The sequence below is a fragment of the Vicugna pacos genome, chromosome 26 (assembly GCF_048564905.1).
Source record: "Vicugna pacos chromosome 26, VicPac4, whole genome shotgun sequence".
Classification (NCBI taxonomy): Eukaryota; Metazoa; Chordata; class Mammalia; order Artiodactyla; family Camelidae; genus Vicugna; species Vicugna pacos.
The window spans coordinates 2,746,351-2,771,111 of record NC_133012.1 but is presented as its reverse complement, the minus strand read 5'-3'; the positions used below and the strand labels follow the sequence as shown (position 1 = coordinate 2,771,111).

General features: G+C 47.4%; 1 protein-coding gene across 4 annotated transcripts in view; it reads left to right on the top strand.

The window, feature by feature from the left end:
* Positions 1-23,545, top strand: part of HGSNAT (heparan-alpha-glucosaminide N-acetyltransferase) — a 53,193-nt gene extending 29,648 nt beyond the window's left edge. For 3 of the 4 annotated variants that reach the window (XM_072950150.1, XM_072950148.1, XM_072950149.1), the window contains 16 exons: positions 3,685-3,821; positions 4,042-4,163; positions 5,045-5,114; positions 8,636-8,705; positions 9,490-9,587; positions 11,004-11,080; positions 11,671-11,701; positions 13,312-13,472; positions 14,227-14,342; positions 16,537-16,658; positions 17,025-17,151; positions 18,163-18,249; positions 20,294-20,371; positions 20,839-20,909; positions 20,998-21,110; positions 21,293-23,545. In XM_072950150.1, the coding sequence (XP_072806251.1) occupies positions 3,685-3,821; positions 4,042-4,163; positions 5,045-5,114; positions 8,636-8,705; positions 9,490-9,587; positions 11,004-11,080; positions 11,671-11,701; positions 13,312-13,472; positions 14,227-14,342; positions 16,537-16,658; positions 17,025-17,151; positions 18,163-18,249; positions 20,294-20,371; positions 20,839-20,909; positions 20,998-21,110; positions 21,293-21,474 (1,662 nt within the window). In that variant the 3' untranslated portion in view covers positions 21,475-23,545. The remainder of the gene's footprint in view (positions 1-3,684; positions 3,822-4,041; positions 4,164-5,044; positions 5,115-8,635; positions 8,706-9,489; positions 9,588-11,003; positions 11,081-11,670; positions 11,702-13,311; positions 13,473-14,226; positions 14,343-16,536; positions 16,659-17,024; positions 17,152-18,162; positions 18,250-20,293; positions 20,372-20,838; positions 20,910-20,997; positions 21,111-21,292) is intronic. The other variant, XR_012064345.1, reaches the window with a different exon arrangement.
* The last annotated feature ends 1,216 nt before the right edge of the window (positions 23,546-24,761 follow it).

Here is a 24,761-nt window from a genome sequence, read left to right as displayed (position 1 = left end):
AAAAGAACCCTGAATTAAATAGAAAAAATCGTTAACTTCAAAAATGTCTGTATATATTAACAAAACACCAGTCATGCATTAAGTCAAAAGAGACTCAAATACAAAAGGCAGAGATTATACATCCTGTAATCTCATTTCTCTGCACAACAAAAAGAAACTGATATAATAGGAGATGAAATTCAAACATAAATATTTCATAGGAAAATCTTTGACCTGGACAAAACAATTCTTGTGAAAAATTTTATTTGAACATATCTAACAATAAAGATGATAATATGACTGGGACACTACGCTGTACACCAGAAACTGACACGTTGTAATTGACTACACGTCAATTAAAAAAAAAAAGATGGTAGTAACACAAGTGGCAGCTGCTGTTTGCTGAGGGTCTGCTCTGTGTTTTAGGTTTGTCAGAGCTCATTTAATCCGGACCACAACCCAGGGTGTGTCTGGATTAGCAGGTGGGGATGCTGAGATTAAGAGCAGTAAAGGGACTTTTCCTGGGTCACCTAGCTGTCACGTGGCAGCACTGGGGTCCACACCCCTCTCTCTAGCTTCAGAGGCTGTTTGTTTCCAGGGTCCTGCTTTATGTTAATCAGAAAGAAAAGGGGAAATGCAAAGCTGTCGAGTAAGGAGCTGTCTAGTAAGAGCGTCAAGGTTTTGGGAAGTCGTATCATCCTCTGAAGAAGAAAAAAGGAAGCAAGAAAAATCATAACCATGTAAACTTCAACATGAGGGAAAAAATGGAAATAAGAATGAGCCAAGAGATTTTTTTTAAATATAAAAGTCACACAGTTGATAAATTACTGATAAATTTAAGGGGAACATGGAAATTAATAAAACTAGAATAAAATTAGGATATATATGTCAACTGAAATTAAAATAATTTTGGTAATAATCTTAAAAATCTGGCAAAAACATAAGAAATGCATGTCAAACTTTCTTTTTTTTTTTAACATTTTTTATTGATTTATAATCATTTTACAATGTGTCAAATTCGTGTTCAGCACAATTTTTCAGTCATTCATGGACATATACACACTCATTGTCACATTTTTTTCTCTGAGTTATCATAACATTTTGTGTATATTTCCCTGTGCTATACAGTGTAATCTTGTTTATCTATTCTACAATTTTGAAATCCCAGTCTATCCCTTCCCACCCTCCACCCCATGTCAAACTTTCTAATTAATACAGGTGCAGACAATCTAAAATAAAATAAAATAAAATAAAATAAAATAAAATAAAATTCTATTAGGTAGAGAAAGTTGGCATGTTGAAAGATTTATTATGATTTATATTTTCATCCTTGAGTTCATTTCTAAGGATAGTGATACAATTTTTTTTAAGATACAGTTTTAATGGGAAAATTATTAAACTTAAAATTTATACTTCTTTAATAAGTTTATGAACTTTAAATTATTTATTTATTTTTTTTTACATTTTTATTGATTCATAATTATGAACTTTAAATTATAAAACTGGAGAGGTAGTGCACTCAGATATGAAGACTAACCATAGGAAAAATGAAAACTATTAAAACTAGTAAATGAATTCAGCAAGGTAACAGGATACAAGGTTAATATACAGAAATCTGTTGCATTTCTTTACACTAACAATGAAATACCAGGGAGAGAAAGTATAAATAATTCCATTTAAAAATTGCATCAAAAAAAAAAAAAACCTTGGAAAAATGGCAGCACTTCCCAAAGTAATTTATACTTAACACAACTACTGTGCGTATATCAGTGGATACTTTATAGAATCTGCATAAATAACTCCAAAGTTTATATGAAAGAGTAAATGCGCCAGACAATCAGAGGATGGCCCCAAAGGAGAAGGGGACATGGGAGAAGGGAAGCTTGCAGTACCAGATAAGGTACATCACAGAGCAGAGACATTGTGGAAAAAGAGACATGGAGACTGCAGGGCCAAGATAAATGTGAGTAGAATCTAATTTACATAAGAATGTAATGTATTACAGCTAAAACCATGGGAAAGGTGTTCTGAATTATTGGATACCATCCCAAGTGGATTAATGTTTAAAAAAAACAAAACCCACACAAACTTTTAAAATATTTTAAGATGCAGGGTACTTTTTAAAATTATTTGTTTGTTTGTTTGTTTATTATTTTTGGTGGGGGAAGGGAATTAGATTTTATTTATCTGTTTATTTTTCGAGGAGGAACTGCAGATTGAACCCCGGACCTTGTGCAAACTAAGAATGTGCCCTGCCTCTGAGCTGTACCCTCCCCTGTACAGGGTACATTTTTAAACTAATGAAGCAATAGAAGAAATAACAAGCCAGATTAGAATATAAAACTTAAACAACTTGTCATTAAAAACAACAAAATAGTGGGGAGGGTAAAGGTCAAGTGATAGAGCTCGTGCTTAGCATGCACAGGGTCCTAGGTTCAATCCCCAGTCCCTCTGTTAAAATAAATACATAGAAAACCTAATTACCTGCCTCCCCCCAAAAAACCCAACAGAATATAACACGATGTTAAACGTTTAGTATTACAGTACATGAGAACATATTTCTAAGATTGTGCTCGAGGGACTTTGGTGTCTACCAAATGGTTCACACCATAGGCAACATAAAACAGCAAAAGAAGATTGAATTATTTAATCTATTGATAATTGAAAATGTAATCTTGATGCTGTGGTGTCATGAATACCAAGTACCTAAACAAAAAGAAGAATGATTTGAACTCCCGGTAAGGCTGATAAGAAATAAATATTGTTTGAGTACCGTTTGGCCACATGTAACAAGAATCATTAAAGTGATTATTTTTTATCCATTAATCTAATTTTTGGAAATTTTTCTTAGGGAAAGAATTTAAAGGAAGAGGAACAGCATGGGTAGATCTGTTCATTTCCTTTTTTTTTTTTAACGACGGTATTGGAGATTGAGCCCAGGACCTCATGCATGCTAAGCACGCGCTCTGCTGCTGAGCTACACCCTCCCCACCATGGAAGTCCAGGGAAGTCCATGTATAGATCTTTTAAAATAATATAACTTATAAATTATAAGCATAAATATATATATATTATATATTTCATAATTAAATTGTATTTTCAAAAACAGTATTAATTTATATAAGTTATATACAAAAAGATAAGACAAAAAAGCTTTAAAAGCAGCCAAAATGGTCATAACTATAGTGTTTGATGGAATATACTACAACCGTTAAAAATGATAAATATGCAAATTGGGTAGACTCTTGGAAATTATTAATTAAGTAATACTAAGTAAAACAGTCGAATGGAAGACTTAATGGCAGGGAGGGGATAGCTCAGGGGTAGAGCGCGTGCTTAGTTAGCATGCACGAGGTCCTGGGTTCAATCCCCAGTGCCTCCATTAAAAATAAATGAACAAATAACCTAATTACCTCCCCCCGCCAAAAAAACCCCAAAATAAATAAGCTTAAAAAAAAAAGACTTAATGGCTTAATGGATGCTGTATTTGTTAATTAGGTGAAGAATTTACCTGTGAATAAAGGTGTAGAGTTCCCCAACACTTAGTTATATAGGCAAATTGTATCTAAATGATTGAAACTGAGAAGTTTTTTTTTCTAAGTGCGAAGGAAAAGTTATCTCAGGGTCTTCAGTCGGAGGTTCCGTCCTCCGAGAACCGGGAGACTGTCGGACGCGCCTGACATGCCGCCCGCACTGTGTGTGTAGTGCTTGCTTCAGGTCCTGGTCCACGCCTCCCGCAGTGGGAAACCCGGAAAGCCCAGCGTGGCAGCCGTGGCCGTCGGCACCCAGCACGTGTCCATCCTGCAACTCAACGACACCGTGGAGGACAAGGAACTTTGTAGGTTCGTGCCTGCTTTGATGTGACCTACACAATCTGCTTTTTCTGCCTTTTTTTTTTTTTTCTATTTGGTTTCTAGCTTTTCCTTCTTTCAAAGTATTTTTCTGTCTCTTCCCTGGTCTGCACCCAGGAATGCCTGTCACCCTGCCTCAATGCCATTACCAAAATCCACCTCCTTATTTCCCACCCGAACAACATTTCTTGATTTTACCCGATCTTTGTAGGTTGGAATATAAATTTGGAGAATTTGGAAACTATTCTCTCCTGGTAAAGCATGCCCCTGATGGAGCCAGTGAAGCTGCTTGTGACCTGGTTGTCAACGAGAAGCCAGTCGACAGTGACCTTCGTACGTACACTCTCCTGGTTGATTTTTCGAGTTTGTGTTTTCAGAGGTTTTAGTTTTACACTTTGTGTAACTGAAACCCTATATTATAGGTTGTCTCATTTAGGTATAGTATATTTTGTTTGTTTGTTTTGGGGGGAGGAAATTAGGTTAATTAATTAATTAATTAATTATTATCATTTTTTAATGGAGGGACCCAGCACTGTTGACTGACTTTTCAGGTTTCTCCCGTGTCCCTTCTGGCGTCCTTTTTCTGCCCAGAACCCCACAGTGCATTTAGGGGTCAGGTCCCCTTGGTCTCTTCCCATCTCATCTCATCTTCTCTGATCAGCCTTTCTTGGTCTTTCACACGCTGGACCCTTTGCAAGAGGACTGGCCGGTTATCTTGTGACTTGGGTTCGCTTACTGCCTTCTTCTGACCAGCAAGAGGCCCTGCGTCTTCGGTGGGGCCCAGCAGACGGGGCGCGGTGCCCTCCTCAGGGGTCACGTCCAGGGCTGCGTGATGGCCTGGACACACCTCCTGAGGGGATGAGCTAACTTTGATGTCTGGGATTTGCTTAAAAATGCTTCAGGCAAAAATTTTTTTTAAAATGAGGGAGAGTAGTCATAGATGAAGGAAGAATGACAGTGTTTGATACTCCAGAACCTAGGTGATGGGTTTATTATACAATTGTTTGTACTTTTGATCATGTTTGGTGTTTTTCACAATGCAAGTTAGCACTGCCTTCTGAAGACTGTTCCCGGTTGCCAATAGGAGATTTAGCGTAAGGCTGTCCATTTCATTTGTGTGCCTTTTCCATTTGCAGATGAACTGCGACGACCTGACAGCTTTGGTGCTTGGGATGATGTTTTTGGTGACAGTGTGTTTTCTGTTCTTTCTACAGCCGTGACTGTCGCGTTCCTCGTGGGCCTGGCCCTCGTCATTGCAGTGTCCTTTCTAAAGTTCCTGTGGAGGTGAGCTGGTGTCGGGGGAGGGCACTGTTGGGGAAAGGAGGACATAGAAAATATATATTTAAGAAGGGTCATTTGACCCTTCAGATGGCTATTATTCCTGGGTCAAACTTACTGTGTCCACCGTCCCTCAGGCCCAGGACAGTCCTAGGCTCTGGAGATTCAGTGATGAATAAGAGATGCTCCTTGACTTTAGGGAAGTTTTTAACAACCTAGTTCGAGTGGATCTTTGCCTTCAGTTCTTCCTCATGGCTGAAAAAGTAGGAGAAAATGCTTGAGCAGTTCTCCTTTCCTGAAAGAGTCTCGCCTCCTGCTTTACGGCGAGTGGACGTGATGTTTGTAGGCGGTCACGCCTCTAGTGCAGAGTCCCTGCCCCTGCCGCCGGGACCCCAGCCACTCCTCCGACCTCAGGGTGGACTCTCCGTTGGTTAGGGTCAGCCAGCTGGGAGAGGGAATTCCTCCTCCTCTGCTGGGGTAAACAGTGATTCTGGAGAGCGGATTCATAGACTGGAGAAAAAAGGAAAGTAAACTAGATCCAGGCCCAGCACATCACCCTGCCGAGGGAAGGGCTTTCATCTCTGAAAGGGAATAGCTTGAGTTTTCACATGCTCAGTCTGTGAGGGTCTCAGGAAAGAGCACGAGATGTTATTGGTGAGCCGTTATCCAAGTTGGAAGTGGGCCCCTGCTAGCTTGGGGAAACCCTGCAGCGTTGGGGAGTTTATCACTCTGACCCCCTAGAAAGAGTGGACTTCGGTGTGGGAGAGCCCTGTCTGCGTCGCGGCAGGAGAGCGCCTTGCTGCTCAGAGCAGATGGGTAACTGCTCAGCCCTTTAGGGACAGGGCGCAGCCCTAGCCCAGGAGTTGCATTCCTTTGAATGTTGATCAAGATGTAAGTGATTTTGAGTTTCCATTTGGCCCTTTTAACATGCACAAATTTATTACATCATGTTTTAAAGTGATCGATAGCTGATATCAGGCTCCTGCAGAGAGAACTCCACCTCGCCCCACTGTGGAACTGAAACTCCTTTTTGCAAGGGATTCTGCCTTTGTAGCCCAAGGGCCGAACGCTGTTGTTGGCAAAGCAAGAGTCCCTTGTACGTTTCTTGTCACTTTCCAGTGTGCCCCCGGAAGTCCAGGGAAGTTCAGATTTGTCTGAAGAATCTGAAAAAGTAGTAAGAATATAGCATTTCTCCTTTTCGCCAAGGGAACAGGCATGTACAGGAAAATTAAGTGCTTTATTTTTTATTTTAATTAAAAACACTCTACTGAAAGTTTTTGATTTTAGCTTTTAAGTATCTTAACTTCTCTTTTTTACCCCTCCTTAGATGGTTCTATTTTTAAGTTAGTTTGTCATGTGATTGTGGTGTTATTAGTGCTGAACAAACTAGAAATGGGAGTTGAATTGCAGGAAGAAAAAAGAAGTTAGAAGTATATGCTTTGAGGGGAAGGGTGTAGCTCAGTGGTAGAGCGCATGCTTAGCATGTACAAGGTCCTGGGTTCAATCCCCAGTACCTCCTCTAAAAAAAAAAAAAAAACAAACAAAACCTAATTACCTCTCGCAACAACAACAAAAATATATACATTGGATATGTGGATCGCATTTGGATACTGATTTGAGCAATTCAGCTGTAAAAGAAAAAGACAGGAAAATGGAACTGGCTGTTGGATGGTATTAAGGAGTTATTGAGAAGATTTTAAAATGTGGCAATAATATTTTGTTGTTTAAAATGAGGTAATAGTATTGCAGTTAGGTTTAAAAATAAAGAGTCATTAGTTTTAGTGAAATATTCATTAATGAAATGAAATGATGGCTACAGTTTTCTTTTAAAGACCAAGCCGAGAGGGAGGATATAGCTCAAAGTGGTAGAGCGCATGCTTAGCATGCATGAGGTTCCGGGTTCAATCCCCAGTACCTCCTCTAAAAAAAGTAAATAAACAAATAAACCTCCCTCCCACCACAAAAAAAATAAATGGTAAATAACAAGCTGAGGCAGGAAGATGGGGCAGTGGTGGGGAGTGTAGATGAAGTGTTAGATTGACACGTGTGGATACTTGTTGAAGGTGGGTGACGGTTCCAAGAATGTTCATTATACTGGTTCACCTACTTGTGAAATTTTCCATGACAAAAAGATAAAATAAAGGGAAAGGAAAAAAATCCTGTGATGTATTGAATAACTCAGGCATGCAGATTTTATGCAAAGCGTGTTTTTGCCAGGCTAAGATATGCCTTTTTTTTTTTCAATTAGAAAATTTAATTTCAACTTCCCCAAACCTTCCATAGATGAGCATGACGTTTGTCACACTTTTCAGTTTCAAGAGAGCTGGAGGCACAGCACATGAGTGGACTTACATTGTTAGAAGTGTGGTATGTAATTTCCACTAGAAAGGGCTTGATGATTTCACCAAACTAAGACATACGTTCTCCTGATTTTCTAATCAAAGAATTGTACTTACTAACAGGACACATTTAATTGTTCTCAGTTAACAGAAACACTGAGTATTCAGCATGATATGACAAGTACCAAACTGGCCTGGGAGCTCTGCCACGGTTGTTGGGTTGCGAATGGATTCTCTGTGGACTTTAATCAGATGTGGGGACATACACTTGGAATGTTCTTGTTCTTTTGGATGCAAACAAACTAAATATAAGTGAAACCATCCCAGAAAATTTCAGAAATCATAAAGAACAATTTTTTAACATCTTTATTGTGGTATGACTCTTGTACAGGAAACCACACATATTTCAGATATACAGTTTGATGAATTTTGGTAGATGTGTACATCCATGAAACCACCACCACAAACATGACAGCTAACATTTCCATCACTCCCCCAGAGGTACAAATTTCTAATGCCCAGTTTATCCTTTCCCACCTCCTTTCCCTGTTAACCGTAAGATTTACTATGTGTGTGAGTCTGTTTCTGTTTTGTAGATGAGTTCATAGTGTCTTTTTTTTTTTAGATTCCACATATAAGTGATATACAATATTTTTCTTTCTCTTTCTGGCTCACTTAACTTAGAATGATGCTCTCTAGGTCCATCCATGTTGCTGCAAATGGCATTATTTCATTCTTTTTTATGGCTGAGTAGTATTCCATTGTATAGATATACCACTTCTTTACCCAGTCATCTGTCGATGGGCATTCAGGTTGCTTCTGTGTCTTCACTGTTGTAAATAGTGCTGCTATGAACAATGAGGTTCTGAGCTGCCTTAACTTTAATGGTGCTGTTGATCAGAATTCCAGTCTCATTTCACCCTCATAACAGCTCTCGAGAGAAGGCTCCTTCTTTATTCCTGTTTCATCTGTGAGGAAACCGCGGTGTCAGGGTCAAGTGTTTTGAAGTGCTCCTGCTGTAAACTTTGATTCTACTTTTGTTCTGTTAAAAAAAAACTTGAAAACGTTTCATTCCTTGACTTGCATAGAGAATGAATTTCAAGTTAATTTTCTTTCAGCGTGATAGCATATCATTGTGAAAATTCTGCCAAAGCAAAGAAATTAACCAGCCCTTTTACTTCTTTACAGTTTGGAAGACTTTAATAATTGGATTTCTAAAGCAATAAATTCTCGGGAAACTGATCGTCTCATCAATTCTGTGAGTTACCACGTCTTGTGCGCTCTGGGTGGGTTCCTAGATTTGGAATTTACAGATCTTTATTTAATAATCCTTGTTCTCTTACCTGTGTGGAGGAAGGCCAGGTTGTATGCCCTGCATTCTTTTTTTTTTAATTTATTTTTTATTTAATTAATTAATCTTTTAACTAGTCTTTTTTGGGGGGTATAATTAGGTTTTTATTTAATTTATTTATTTAATGGAGGGACTGGGGATTGAACCCAGGACCTTGTGCATGCTAAGCACACACTCTACCACTGAGCTTTACCTCGCCCCTGCATTCTTAATAAACAGTGGCCTCCTCTCTCCCCTGTGACGGGCGCCACCCCCTCTTTCTTTGGGAGGCTGGAGTGATGCTCTGCAGGCAGTGCTGTTGAGTTGGTCCAGTTAAGCAGAGGGTGTGGAGGGTAAAACAAAGAATCAGAGACGTCGGTTTGAAATCTGTAAACACCATGGCCTGCTGTGATGAGCCAGCCTGCCGTCTGGTGATCAGTTCATTACGGGTACGTTTATGTCCACTGCTGGACGTGTTTGCGGGCTCTCTCGTTCAGACGTCCTTTGTGGTCGTTTCTCAGCAGGAGACGCAAAAATCAAAAGTGAAAAACCTAACCTCTCGGTGGGATCTGATCACAAAAGCAGAGTAAAGTGGCGCTCAGAACCGTGACGTTGGCTTCCACTCCGCCGATTTCTTCCATAAGACACAGACGAGTGGAGTTGACTCTTTCGCGTTGTGCACTCTCCCATCTTTCTCCCCTTTTTCCTGAAGGAGCTGGGGTCTCCGAGCCGTGCGGGCGACCCCCAGCCAGAGGCCTGGCGACCGTCGGCTGCCCCGCTGCGCCTCCGCTGCCTGGACACCTTCCGGGGGTACGTGGGGCCCCTGGTGACACGGTGGTCACAGGTCCACCGGAGACAGACGCACCCTCTGTTTTGGGCTTTGCTTCCTAGGCTAGAAGAGGGTTCCTGCCATCGGGATAAACCCACAGATAAATCGGCAGCCTCTCCTGACTTAAAAAGTGTCGCGGGAGCCAGTAGGATCTGTCACTGGACAGGAGCAGCGGGTGGGCCCCTGTGTCCGGTCGGCAGCTGGACAGACGGGCAGGTGCCCAGGCTAGAGAGGGAACCCCGGTTCTCGGGGGGGAGGCGGCTCTCATCCACCACCACCCCTAGCAAAACGGCTTATATATCAGGCCCTTTGGATAGCAAATCCACAGAGCTTGATGGTAAATTGTTCTTATTTCATAGTTTTGGGGGAAAAAGGAAGGCCAGGACCAGACTCCGAAAATGAAATCTAAAACGGGATGACCAAAAAGAAATGCCTAGGTGTCAGGTCCATCCATTTCTACCCACGGAGGCCTTGTAAGCTCCGGGGATAACCCGAGAAGTCTGGCCCGGCCTCCCCAGAGCTCTGAGTGTCCTGGTGGGTGTCTGCGAAGCCAGCTAATGACAAGAGTGATACTGATAATGACAGTGTTACCGTTCCAGCTTGTCTTAATTCATCTCTTAGCCGTCCTATGAGCTCTGTACTTAAAAACCAAAACAAAACAAAACAACAGTGCCTGTTTGCAGATGAAGAAATTGAGCTTCAGAGCTGAGTATTTTGCCCTGGGTCACTCAGGGACTAAGAAGGACAGCTGGGATTTGATTCCAGGCAGCTGGACTGCCCACACATCACCCTACTGACACCAAGGTCTTCCTTCCCCACGGCTGCGGAATTCGCATCGAGCAGCAGCATGTTTTGAATGTTCTCTATTTTATCCCTCTGTCTTTCTGAGATGTTCACGGGGAGACAGGAGCTAACGCTGATTAAGTGCCTGAAGGTTCTAAGCGCTTCCAGGCGCCGCTCAGGTGCTGTGATGGGCACCACCCACCCCGTCGCGGTGCCCGCGGTCCCCAGGGCAGGGTGTCCCTCCTTCACAGAGACCTGATGGGAGGCTCGGCCCAGCTCGAATGGCTCCTCAGGGGGATGGACTCGACGCTTGCCCCTAAAGACTGTCCCCTCCCACTGCAGTTCTTTAACCTGAGACGGCTAAATAATTAGCACAAGACTGAGTGATGGGGCAAGTCCTGCGGTTTAGCGTCAGCACAGGTTTTTCTTAAGACGTCCCGTTGGAAGTGTTGGCAGAGGACTTCTGTGTAGGGTCCTAACTGCAGTGGTCAGAGCTGGGAGTTTCTGCTTCTCTGTGCCTCCTGACGGCGCCGGGTGAGTGTCACGTGTCCCCCGCAGCCGGGTCTCCTCGAGCCACACACAAGCCCTGAGGGCGTGTCTTTGTTGCCCCACAGGGTGGCTCTCACCATCATGGTCTTTGTCAACTATGGAGGAGGGCGATACTGGTACTTCAGACACTCGAGCTGGAACGGTAAGGTGCTTCCCCCAGGCAGCGTTGCTTACGTGGGCCCCCCAGAGCGCTGCGGGCGGGGGACGCCCTCGGCACCGCCCCCCGGGAGCTCCAGAGACGCGCCCCCTGGAAGGACCCCTAGGAGGACCTTTAGATTCTTCCACCAGCCGTCAGCTCTGGTCTCCCGTGTGCTCCGGCTCCGTGATGCTTCTCCGGGACCACCCGCAGGCACCGGAGGCCTCGGCTGCGGGGGCTCTGCAGGAGGAGTCAGGACTTCAGCTATAAATGAGCCTTGTCCTGCTCCAGGTCTGCCTTGTATGACAGCCGCGTGGGCGTCCCGCCCGGAGACTCTGGTCCTCCTGGGGGTGCCGCTGGGCGGGGGTTGGTCTGAGTGGCCATGAATCGGTTCGGTGGTCGGGTTAAGATGGGCTTTGAGTAGCGCTGCTTTGCGGGTTCTCCAGGTGGGCTCTTAGCACCCACCCCTGCTGGTGCAGAGTCCTGGGGGCGCTGGGTCACCCCCGGGGTTCCCCGTGGTGTGAGAGGGAAGCTGCCCCCAGCCGGGGAGCATGATGTTGTAGGTCCTTCCTCACCGTCGCGCTGTGTCTCTGCAGGACTGACAGTGGCCGACCTCGTGTTCCCGTGGTGAGTATCACACCTGCCACCCACCCTTTGTGCTCGTCCTTGAGGCTTGGTTTTCAGCTGATGCTGGACACTCCCGACACCAGCCCTGAGTTCCGGGCCGCAGGCCTGGGCCCCTCCCAGGTCTCTGTGTTATCAAGTCCTTCCGAAAGCCATGTGACTGAATCCTTGTCGCCCTTGGCGTGGTACTTATCTAAGACGTGCAAATAAAAGATGAGTGACTTCGGAGGGAACGCTTTGTGAGTGTGCATGTGACAGGCAGGGTCCTGGAATCTTAGAGGAAATCGTACATTCGGAATACATGGCTAAATTCCACTAATCCTGAAAATAAGTGTAAAAATCATGCTTCCTAAACGGTATGCATGTGGTGCATCGGCATCAGGGAATTCTGATAAGTATACAAGGGCGATGTTAGTAATAAGATAAAACTTGGAGTAACAGTGGAGTGACCCAGCTCTGCCTCTGTCTGTCCAGGGCTCGTGCCCCTTGCTGAGGGACCCGACTTCCTGCACAACCAGGAATTTGTGTCTCTGGGCACCTCCTCCATCATTACGAGGTGGAACCAGCCACTGGTTTGCATCTTTGGTCCCTGGTGTTTCATCGCTAATGTGAACTCAGGTTTTTCTGGGCTTGGGAGGAAAAGCCTTAACATTTTTTTTTAATTGAAGTACAGTTGATATACAACATTGTATAAGTTACAGATGAACAATATAGTGACTCACGATATTAGTGACTGTACAGCTTTACTCACAATTTATACTCCATTTATAGTTATTGTAAAATATCAGCTGTGTCCCCTGTGCTGTGCAGGATATCCTGGTGGCTTATTTTATGCGTAACAGCTTGTACCTCACAGCTCCCTACCCCTATGTTGCCCGGTCCCCCTTCCTGGGAAGGAGTTCCTTTTGGAGATGGATCTGGGTGGGAGGAAGGTCTACGTGTCTGCCAACCTGGTGATTGCTGGCGTGTGTTCTCTGCGAGCTTCCCCACGGGCCGGTGGCCCCGTTCCCATTCCTGCTACCAGAGGCCTGTATCTGATTACGTGACCCCAAGAAAGGAAGCGAGGCCACCCCAGAATGCGACCAGCTCTCCCCTCTGTTACCCCCTCACCAAGTCGTCAGACAGATTCTGTTCTGATTTTTTTTTTAATAAAAGAGGAAATTTAGGATAGTAAAAAGGAAGGAAAGAAAAGGTGTGTGGCTCAGACAAACTCATAAAGAGAAAAAAAAACTTTCATCTTTCTTTCAAGAGCAATAGTTAATTTAGAAACGACTGAAATTGAAATGCGTCGTTTCTCAAGGACTTGGGGGCGCGAGGGAGGGTGTCAGGTCGAGTCTTCTTTCTTCTCGACGACCACCCGGGAAGGTTGTCCCTGGAAACTCACTTCAGTGCTGAAAGGTTTCCTCCTAAGACAGGACGTGGAGGCACACAAACCTCACAGCCCAGCGTTCTGAGTCTCCCACCTCCGCAAACCCCACGTGGTTTCAACAGCTGGTTCTTTAAAAAAAAAAATCACGTGTTGCGTCTTCTAGGTACCAGGTTATAAAATACTCACGGTAGAGAGGCCACAAAAGTTGGAAATGGCCACCTGCTAACAGCTGTTGTCTTTTTAGGTTTGTTTTTATTATGGGATCTTCGATTTTTCTATCAATGACTTCCATTCTGCAGCGGGGATGCTCAAAGTTCAGATTGCTGGGGAAAATTGCGTGGAGGAGTTTCCTGTTAATCTGTATAGGAATTGTCGTTGTGAACCCCAATTACTGCCTTGGTCCACGTAAGTATTTCTTCTCCTCTGCTAGTTCATATTCAGCTTGAAGCGTGGAAGAGACGTGCTGGAATTGGGGAGAAATGGAGCTCCTCCACCCTGTGTCCCTGCAAACAGAACAGTTCTGTATAGAATGCTTGTATGGCTTTGGGCGTTACCATCTTGGAATTTTAGACCCAGCAGGTGCCCCCAAGCCCACTCAAACCCTCGTGTTGGACAAAGGAAGACTCTGGGGCCAGGGGAGTGAGGTGCTTTGTCCCAGTGTCGCGAGGGGCAGACTAGGGACCAGACCAGGTGACTGGTCCTCAGACCCTTCCTCCTGCCACTGTGGTTTCAGCAACTTTTTACAATAAGGCCATTGTTGAAGAGCCCACCTTGTCATCACCTGGGTGCCCTCAGGCTGCTGGGAAGGAGACACTTGGGGAAGGCAGCCGTCCCTGTCTTCAGGGGGTGAGTGTACTGTGTCATTAGCCAAAGTAGACATAATTGTCATAGAGGTGCCAAATGAACCCCTCAGGGAAGATGCACCAAGACTTCAGGCAAGAGGAGGTGGAATCCTACGGGAAGGTGTCACAGAAAAGGAGATTGGCTGGGTCTCCAAAAAGTGGGCGCTGCTCCCAGGAGGACACATGGCAGGGCTCTTGGTAGGATTGCCCCCCCTTTGCAGGGATGGTCTCTGGGGAGAGCCTGCGGCCTGATGATGATGTCTGGGGGTGAAGTGGGAGGTGTCGGCTGACACCCTCTGTGCCCTGTGTCCCCGCAGTGTCGTGGGAGGAGGCTCGCATCCCTGGCGTGCTCCAGCGGCTGGGGGTGACCTACTTCGTGGTCGCCGTGTTAGAGCTGCTCTTTTTCAAGCCCGTGCCTGAGAGCTGCGCCTCGGTGAGAAACCCTGCTCTGAAAGTGGTGGTGGGGGGTGTCCCTGAATAGCTGTGGGAACTTTCTTTAGTTCTGGGTGCAGCACTAGGAGTGTAGGGCCCTACCTGTTTGCCAAAAGCACGCTTTTTCCTCTTCAATTAGTTATTTTTATTTAGTCTTTGTAACAGTCTTTTTTAAAAAAATTGGGGTGAAAAACGCGTAACAGGAGATCTACCCTCTTAACAAATTGTTCAGTTTCCGTTCATCAAATGCCTTTTGATGGCATGAAATATCACCGTCGTCAGGTTTGCTAGCTCAGCCTCTCGGATGCATTACTGCCAAGTTTTCTGTTTCCTGGTGGTACAAGATACACAAAAATCTCATTGAGCATCTCCATCTATATGAAGGCTGCAAAGGCTGGACTTGGAGAAAACGCGCTGAGCTCAGGACGGGGGATGGCAGTCCAGCCCCAGCCCGGGCTGCGTCCTGTCTTCTTCCTCCTAAGAAGTGCATGAGCACCTCAGCTCTTCTGTGCTGACTTTCTGGCTTACTGTAAATCGCTGAGTTGACTTTACTCAGATGACAGTTATCCCCCCCCTACCCCACAAAGGAAACAAAAATTCAGGTGGAAATGTTTAAATTCTTCCGTTTGGGGTCCTGTGTCACAGTCAGTCAGGCTGTGTTTGTGGTCCAGCTTCACCCTGGTGTGTAACCAGCGCAGCCATCGCTGAATCCCAGATTCTCCCGGGGCTTCTTGCGACGGCTGCTCAGAGGTATTTTCCTGGAGTGTGTTTAACTCCTTCGCCCCCGGCCCTGCCCTCCCTGCCCGTGCACCCGTGCCCTCTGCTGTAGACCCTGGAGCTGGAGTGGGGCTCCACATGCACATGAACTTGAGCTTGGTGCCCATGGGGGACCTGAGGGTCTGCGGAGACTTGTCCCAGCCGCCACGACGGAGCCGGGGTGGGGTATACCAGGAAGAGGCGGACCACACCCCTTCTTCCTTCAACCAGAACCGCCCCAAAAGTTTAAATTTCATTTTACCTTTTAAACATTTATTTTTTTAATTTCTTTTTTTTAAATAGCTTTATTGAGATATGATTCGTGTACTATGAAACTCACACACTGAAGTGCACGGTTCGGTGATATTTAGTGAATTCACAGAGTTGTGCAGTCATCATCATTGTCCATTTCTAGAACATTTTCATCACCCCCCCAAAAAACCCTATCCTCATTACCAGCCACTCCCCAGTCCCCACTTCCCCCCAGCCCAGGCAGCCCCTAATCTGTTTCCTGCCTCTGTAGGTCTGCCTGGTCCGGACATTTTGTAAAAATGGAATTATACAGTACATGGCTTTTGTGCCTGGCTTCTTTAGCATAATATTTTTCAAGGTTCGTCCATATTGCCCCATCAATACTTGAGTTTTTTCACTGCTAAATAATATTCCATCTTACAAATGTACCACATTTTGTATCCATTTATCAACTGCTGGATATTTGACTTGTCTCCACTTTCTGGCTATTATGAATAATGATTCTGTGTTCATTTATGTACCAGTTCTTGGTCAAGTGTCTCTTTTCAAATCTCTGGGGTACAGGAGTAGACTTGTCCACTGATTTCTTTTTTTTTTAATTTTTTTTTTTTTTTGCGGGGGAGGTAATTAGGTTGACTTTATTTTTAGGAGAGGCTGGGGATTGAACCCAGGACCTTGTGTATGCTAAGCATGTGCTCTACCACTGAGCTATACCTTCCCCCCACTGATTTCTTTTTGTTTGTTTGTTTTTTGTTTGGGGTTTGGGGGGCGGTTGTATATATATATTTTTATTGACGTATAAGCAGTTGACAACATTGTGTCAATTTCTGGTGCACAGCACAATGCTTCAGTCATACATGAACATGCATATATTCATTTTCATATTCTTTTTCACCATAAGTTACTATGAGATATTGATTATAGTTCCCTGTGCTGTACAGTATAAACTTGTTTATTATCTATTTTATGTACCACTGGTTTCTTTTGGACTACCCTTTTACTGTGATATTTCATAGAGAAGGACCAGCTAGACCACGTCCTGCATATGAAACAAAGGCGTCTGTTTTTGTGTTACTCCCATAAAGGCCGCGGGAAGAGTCACAGGGACTCTCCCAGATACATGCCCTGCGCATCCCTCCCATTCCCCTTGCGAGCAGCTCACGTGTGTTTTCGATCCCCCCACCCAGGAGAGGAGCTGCCTTTCTCTTCTGGATGTGGTGTCCAGCTGGCCGCAGTGGCTCGTCATCCTGGCGCTGGAAGGCATCTGGCTGGCCTTGACCTTCTTCCTGCCTGTCCCCGGATGCCCCACGTGAGTGAGCCCGGGTGGGAAACCGCTTTTTGACCGTCATTTTCTGCCAAGTCAGAGCCTCTGGAGTCTAGCTCTCCGCGATTTCCCAGCTCAGGAATTCCCTCCTTTGAGGCATCCCTTTTCGGGAGGGGACCTTGGTGGGTGTCCAGAGGACTGCTGTCCCGGGAGGTTTTCCAGGGTCAGTGTGAGTGGCAGCCCCACCCCGCCATGGCGGGGGCTGTGGAGTCAGGAGTCCCTTCGGTGGGAGAGCGTCGTGGTGGTGCGCGGGGCTGTCAGGCTGTGGGTGTGCGAGGCTCTTCAGTGGCCAGGGTGTCCCCTCCTCCCTCCGAAGTCTCATCATTGAAGTCCGTGTTCTCGCTCCCCCAGCGGTTACCTCGGCCCCGGTGGCATTGGCGATCTGGGCAAGTATCCGAATTGTACTGGAGGGGCTGCCGGCTACATTGACCGCTTGCTCCTGGGAGACCATCACATCTACCAGCATCCTTCCTCTGCTGTGAGTGAGCCTGGCCTGTGCTCGGACCCGACACTCAGGGGCCCCGGAGTGGAGGAGGAGGAAGGGCCAGCCACCTTTGAACTGTGTCCGTTAAGCAGAAGAGGGTGGGAAGGAAGCATTGTTTGCAGAAGTGGCTGACGTTAGAGACCTCAGTTTACTGTTGGTTGTGGGCCGCGTTTCCCTGGGTTTAAAGTGAGAAGGCCTCAGTGTCCGTCTCAGGTACCGAGGCAGAGATTCTGGTGCAGGGGGTTTGTCGGGCGGTCCTGGGATCAGCACCTGTGGGGGAGGGAGGGAGCGGACAGGGCGGAGCGAGCAGTCACTCCGAGGCCGTGGCTCATCTCCCCGGGCCCTTTCAGGGTTGTTCTCAGTGGGGTGAGGGACCCGGCCCTTGACATCCCTGGCTGGCTGTGGGCTGCCCCAGCTGCGTGGCTCCCAGAGAGGCGGCTGTCTTCATCATGGATAATCCAGAAGCTGCTGAGAGCTTTTGGCCACCAGTACTGGTGGCAGCTGCGGGAGTGGATGCTCTGGTCCTCCAAGGAGCCAGGGTGGGGTGGGGTTGGGGGAAAGGATGTCTGGGTGGTGCACTTCAGCACCCCTGCAGTGGAGAGCTCCGGACGTCTGCAGTTTCCACAGTAACAATCTCTTTTATAACAAAATAACACGGGTATGCATTTTAAACGTTTTTTGCCCTACAAGAGAAAAGGAAGTAGGGTTGACCACAGAGAATAAGCCTGCAGGTTAGAAGGTGCCGTGTGCGGCGTTTGAACCTGGATGGGGACGGTTGTGTCCTTGAGGCGGCTGTGCTGGGCCGGGGTTCATGTCTGTGTTCCCTCCCTCCCTCCCATCACTCACCACACACTTGCTTGGACGGTGTAACCCCCAGGCTGGCAGTGAGTTTCTACCACAAAAACAAAAACCAGACTGCTGGGGCGTCTCCAAGTCTGGGTTGGGTTGTGCGTGTGTGCTTCGCGGTCAGCGGGTGAGCGCGGCCCCCTCGTTCTGCCCTGCCAGGTGCTTTATCACACCGAGGTGGCCTACGACCCCGAAGGCATCCTGGGCACCATCAACTCCATTGTCATGGCCTTTTTGGGAGTTCAGGTATTTGTCTGTTTTATTACAGCACATCTTCCTTATGGTTTGTGATGATTGATTCATCATTAATGAATCATAAGCCATTTGGTTTATTTACTTTTTTAGGGGGGTTTATTAGGTTTCTTGATTGATTGGTTTTAATGGAGGGACTGGGGATTGAACCCAGGACCTCGTGCATGCTAAGCGTGCACTTTACCCCTGAGCTCTATCCCCCTCCCGAGTTTGGTTTAAATAAGTAATTGGAAGCATATCTTTTGTGGATTTCGCACCTAGTAAATTTTGTTTCTATTTGACAGAGCATGAAAACTAGAAGTTGCTAAAATCCAGCTCATTCGTATAATTAGGTATAATTGCTGTATTTTCAAAAGAAGGTCTTGTTATTTACGTGGCTCTTCTCAGCGGGGAGGTGCAGCGGCCTCTGGGTGAAAGGTTTCCCTGCAGGAGCCGGGGTGTGTGGGGCGTCACCCGTCGCCTGTCCCCTTTCTTCTGCTTACGCTTTAAGGTGACGCATAGTTTATGCCAAAGTCAATACAGGTTGTTCTTGGTTTATCTCCCACGCAATTGTGTTAAAATTCTGAACAGTCTAGCTTTCCTTTCCTGAAGCTCCCCTTATTTGAGGGGCGATGGCTGGGAGGGGGAAGGATGCCTACTGCTCTCCATGAGCATGAAAGTACTCCGTGTGTGCCGTCCGTGTGGCTGCTGAGTCCTGCGAATGTGGCTGGTCTGATGGAGGAACCAGTTTTTAATTTTATTTAACTGTAATTCACTTACATTTAAAGTTAAATCGTTGCAGGTGGCCAGGGGCTCCCCTATGGGGTTAGTGCAGGTCAACGGCATCCATATTGGTGATTACATAATTTCCTATTTAGAAGTGGAGCTCAGTGGTAGAGCACGTGCGTAGCATACGTGAGGTCTTGGGTTCAATCCCCAGTACCTCCATTAAGAGTAAATAAATAAATAACCTAATTATCTTCTCCCCCCTTAAAAAGAAAACCCAAATAAATAGAAGTACTGCCTTTCTTTCTGCAGCACTCTAGAGTTTCGTTGGGTGCTTTTACATAAACGCATTTAATCCCCCACGTGCTTTCCAGGTAAACCTGAGCTTGTGGGGGGGCAGCCAAGGGTGGGGTTCGGGGTACAGAGCTGGTGCCCAGCCCCGCCCTGCTGTTCACTAGCTGGGTTGCCCCAGTCGGGTCCCCTCGCCTCTCTGTGCTTTGGTGGCACCTGCTTACTTCACAAAAGTGTCGAGCAGATTAAATAAGTTAATTCATATGAAGTTCTAAGAACAGGACATTCATAAATTTAAAGTATTTTAACAATTTTTAAAATTTTTTCTTTTTTAAAATTTTAGCCATTATAATTTATATTAATATGTAATTATATATAGTATATAACATGTTAATACATGATATTATATATTACTATAAGTTATTATTAACACTTTCTTTGATGTCTTCAGAAATTAATTCCTCATTTCCGGGGATTTTTATGCAAAGTCCAAATTGTACTGTTTGTAAAATCTTTCCCTGTCTATCGATCCACCCTCTTCTGTGTCCCCACCAGACCAGGCCATCTAGCAGCTTTGTTACTTTGGAAGATAAAAAGTCACTTTCCTTGGCTCCCGTCACCTGTGGGAGAAAGTCTGTGCCTCGCAGGGAGACCTGCAGGCCGACCTGTTACCACCTTCCCACCTCCCCCTGCCCTTCCTGCCCCGGCCTTTCTGAACTACCTACACCTCAGGGAGGCTGTGGGTTTCCACCTGTTTTGACATGCTTTTGCTCATGCTGTTCCATCCTGCCCAAACACTGTTCCTGCTTTGCGCTCACATCGTCAACTGGCTGGCACCTCCTCTGCGCGTCTCCCTCCCTCCCTCCTGAGTGGTCCCCTGTGCCTCTCGGGCCTCTACCAGCCAAGGGCAGGGGTTCGTTCCTCCTGTACCCCCAGTGCCTGCAGGCGAGTCTGTCTGTCGCATGGTTAGGACGGTGGATGAGGACAAAATAAGAAGACACCGCAGGCGATTGTCTCGGTCACGTTGTGTCTTCCTCCGCAGGCAGGGAAAATACTCCTGTACTACAAGGATCGGACGAAAGACATCCTGGTCAGGTTCACTGCCTGGTGCTTTCTCCTTGTGAGTAACGTCGCTGCTCACCGGGGCGCCTTCTAGTCACGCACACGGAGCTGACAGGGATAAATTGTCGACCAGAACTGGGCGAGTGGTGGCCACATCGTAACAGTAACATTCGCCACTCAAATAAGAGAGAGGAGAAATCTTTACAGCTAAATTCTCAGGTTCATTTTCTCAGGAAAAGGCCTTTATAAGTAAGTCAGTGGATGCGTGAGGAAGTGGAGCGGAGGTGTGGGTTCTGGTGGGACCTTTGCCAGAAAGCCCTTCAACTCGGGAGCGATGCTGAAAAGATTTCTTGGAGAGTATTTTTAGTTAAACATCTTACACATGGTTTTCCAGTTTAAAAAATGAAACAGAGCCATGATTTTCAGCCCTCCCTGAGCAGTTAAGTCACTCACACTTTCAGGGTTGAACCACAGCTGTTTCTTGAGATCGTGTGAAAAAGTTACCATCTTTCTCCCCCGTTACAGGGGCTCATTTCTGTTGCTCTGACAAAAGCTTCCGAAAATGAAGGCTTTATTCCAGTGAACAAAAATCTCTGGTAGGTACAGAGAGCATGACATTTTCCTCCGGCCGGGCCGACGTTGGGTGTGCCCGGGAGCCTGACGCCCGCTCGTCCCACCCCCCAGGTCCATCTCCTACATCACCACGCTGAGCGCCTTTGCCTTCTTCATCCTGCTGGTCCTGTACCCCGTTGTGGACGTGCATGGACTGTGGACGGGGACCCCGTTCTTCTACCCGGGTGAGCACCCCCGGCCTGGCTGCGTGTCTGTAGGAGGGGACCCAGTGGGCTCACCCCTAAGGTCCACACGCACCGCTGCTTTGGGGCCGTAGCCGATAAGGGGAGTGGATGCTCATTGTTTTCTCGCTGAACCGGAGCCTAACCTCCAGAGTTCGGTCAGTGACGAGGCGTGTCTCTCCCAGGGATGAACTCCATCCTGGTGTACGTCGGCCACGAGGTGTTCGAGAACTACTTCCCCTTCCAGTGGAGGCTGGGGGACAGCCAGTCGCACAAGGAACATCTCATCCAGAACCTGGTCGCCACCGCTCTCTGGGTGCTCATCGCCTACGTTTTGTATAAGAAGAAGGTTTTTTGGAAAATCTGAGTGCCCCAGCTGCGGTGCGTTGCTGGCAGAGCCTGCAGGGCCTGGGGAATCGTTAAAAGGAGTCACTCGTCATAAAACGGGTGGGCTGTGTGTCTCCCGATCGTGGGGAGTCGGAACCTGCCTGTGCACGTGGGACTTCATAACCGTCGGAGATGTAATTGTCTCTCCTCTCCATCCCCGATGTAGTGGATTTGGAACTTCGTTCTGAGGATTTCTCATGTAAGTTTTCCAAAGGGAACTACCAGGCCATTTTGCTTCTGTGGCAGATAAAACAGCCTCAGGTCAGATTCTCACTGATCTGGGTTTCCTGCAAACCGCCTTCCCACGGGCGTCCACGCCAGCCGAGATACCAGCGTTTCTGCTCTGACCACTCGCCAGGCTTGTTGGGCGCAATGGCTCCTCACACAGCCTCACGTGTTTTGAAGTCCAGTGTAATACTTCAGGAAAGTCAAAGTCATTTCCTACCACTCTGTGAGGCATTAGTGGGTCCAAAAATATGTCTTTCTATCTGGAGCCATTGTTTCTTTTCCCATGTGAAAAAAAGTTAAACCTTAGCTGTGTTATTCCAGCCACTCTTGCTTATGGTCACCTACTTAGGTGTCTGTCAATCACCTGCCTGTCTTCTGTCCCCCACCCACCTCGCATCTGTCCATCTTTCTCTGTATCTGGACAGTGGCTGGTCCTGGGGCCGTGGCTGTGGGAGAGAGAAGCCCGCTGTCCCAGCCGCGGCTCCAGCCCTGCCGTCCGTCCATGGAGGGTGCCCGACAAGCCCTGGGCAGCCAGGGAGGGGATGCGGCCTCCCACCTCCCCTCTGACTCTTAGACTCGGTGCAGAGGATACATGGATGGCTTTTCTGAAATCCTTAGAGAAGTCATTTTATCACAGAAGACTCTTGAAAATAATGAGAAACGTTTAAACTCTCATCGGAGTTTGGGGAGAGATGGGGCTGCTGGAAACAGACCAGAACATCGTCCGCGCGGGGGCTGGAGCAGTGGGACAGGCTGCGGTGCCCCCATCTGACCAGGCGAGGGTGGGCAAGTCCAAGCTACCGTCACGTTTTCCTTCAGCATGGGATTTCCACAGGAGGTTCCTGATACGGTGGTGCATCATGTGGGCGCTCTCCCCGAACTCACCCCGACCTGTGACCGCCCGTGGACCACCCCGCCTGGACGTCCGCCAGCACCCAGCCCAGTCCTTCCCCTTCCTCCCCCGTGCACAGCTGCCAGGCGTGGACCGCGCCCTCCCCAGTGCACACCTGCCGGGCATGGACCGCCCCCTGCCCCCCTCCCCAGTGTAGACTTGCCGGGTGTGGACCGCTCTGGCTCCGTGGATAGGTCTCCCTCTGTCTCTCAGTATAAAACTTTCTCGTTATCCTCCAGTCCCCTTTCCCGTGTTGAGTTGTTGACAGTCTTAATTCTGGATCTGTCCCTCACCTAGACCTTCTCACTCTCGGGGCTGCTGCCTTTTCCTCTTGCCCAGACTCCTGGAACCATTCTTAAACCGGCCCCCTTCCCTCAGTCCCTGCCTCCGTAAAGTCACGATCCTTTGCCACCAGGTCAGGCTTCAGAAAGCAGAGCTCAAATCAGGTCCCCCCGCTTTATAGAAACTTCCAGTTGGAACAGCTTTGCCGGGCATAGACCCACTCTCCATCGAGCCCAGCACGGCTGTCCGGCTTTCTCTCCCCGGCCCCGCAGACCCACCTGACTAATTCCATCCTGACCCCCTCCTCCCGCCTGCGGCAGGTAGCCAGTTGTCCTGCCTCTGACTCGGATTCTGGTCCTCCTGGGTGACTTTTCCCCCGTAACTTTCTCCCATCTACATCGGACCCGCTTCTAAGGCACCTTCTCTCGGCTCTTATTCTCATCCTAAAGTAAGACTCTCTTCCTCTGGGTTCTCATAATAGCTCCTAGGGCTCGATCTGGCATTTGTCACTTGCTGGATTGTGTGACAGTTACCTGTGTACATGACCAGTCTCCCACATGGGGACACCGTGTTCATCTGCACGGTCTTTGTGGCGCAGACACAGGGCCTTGTGCAGAGCAGGCGCTAAATAAACATTTGTTAAAGCAAAGCAGTGGCGGAGGGTTTGTTTTTAATATTTAAGTGCTGATTAAATTTAGCGCGTGTCTGGAGTGCTGCACAGCAGTGTTCCCGGAACTGATGTGTGTGTGTGAGTCTGTCATCTTGGAGGAAACCCTTCTCTTGCAGTGAACTGTGTGGGTGGTCACAGCTGCGCCACCCCAAAGCCAGCAGGTCAGGCCTCCCCAGAAGCATGTCTCAGGTGGGGGGTACATCACAGGATGTCCTGAGCCGTAAGGAGCAGGAAATCCCGATTCAGCTGAGTTAGGAGAGCCTCGCACGTAAGTAGTCCCCAGCTCAATGCCTGCCCCACTGCCGTCCTGATGGCCACACACACTCCACCAGTGTGACACTCCCGGGAGGGGGCTGGGGAGGGCATCCTCTGCCTCAGATTTTATCGGCCAGAAAACCCTCCCCAGAAGCGTCTCAGCAGCCTTTCCCTCGTGTCTCATTGGCTGCAGGTGCCTCAGTGGATGGTGCAAAGCCAGTCGTGATGAGGGCACTTGAATGGTCTGGCCCAGGGAGGAGTAGGGGACAGTCACCTCCTTGGGGAGGGGCAGGGAGTGTTGGAGGGTGAGTGGAGGGGGGATTTTTAAAAATCCTAAGCGATACGCTGTAGAAGCCATGCCCTATAACAGTGCAGCTTTGGAGATTTTTTAACACTTTTTGTTTAAACTTTGAAATTGGGAAAACGCATCACCCAACCTAGTCTTTAGTTGCACATTTGTGTATCGTCTCCGCCAGTGGAGCGAGCCAGCGTCTTTCTCCTGGTGATCAGCTTTTGTTGGGCAGTAGTTCCAGAACGTTGCTTTTCTTCGGGCTGTGTGTATTTCCAAATTCCAGGTTGGTGTAAATGCTCAATGTTTGGACTATGTCATAAAATGCCTCAGACTCCATACATCCCTTATCTAAATGTGTGCGTCAGAACACTCACGGGACAAAATGTGCCCTTATCCCGCTGGCTTCCTTCGCGGAATCCGCCCCAAACCGTGAGGACAGCGGGCCTCGCTCCCCGCAGCACCGGGCCCTCGGCTCCCCATGGCGTCTGTCACCATCCTGGTTCTGGTGGGGTTCTGTCCTGACCACTGGGACTTCCTCCACACAGGTCAGTTCTTTTTCTGATTATCCACTTTTCGTGGCTGTTCATTCTTGTATTTTATAAGTAGTCACAGCCTTCCATTTGCTAAATAAGACCGTTTTCCTTCTAT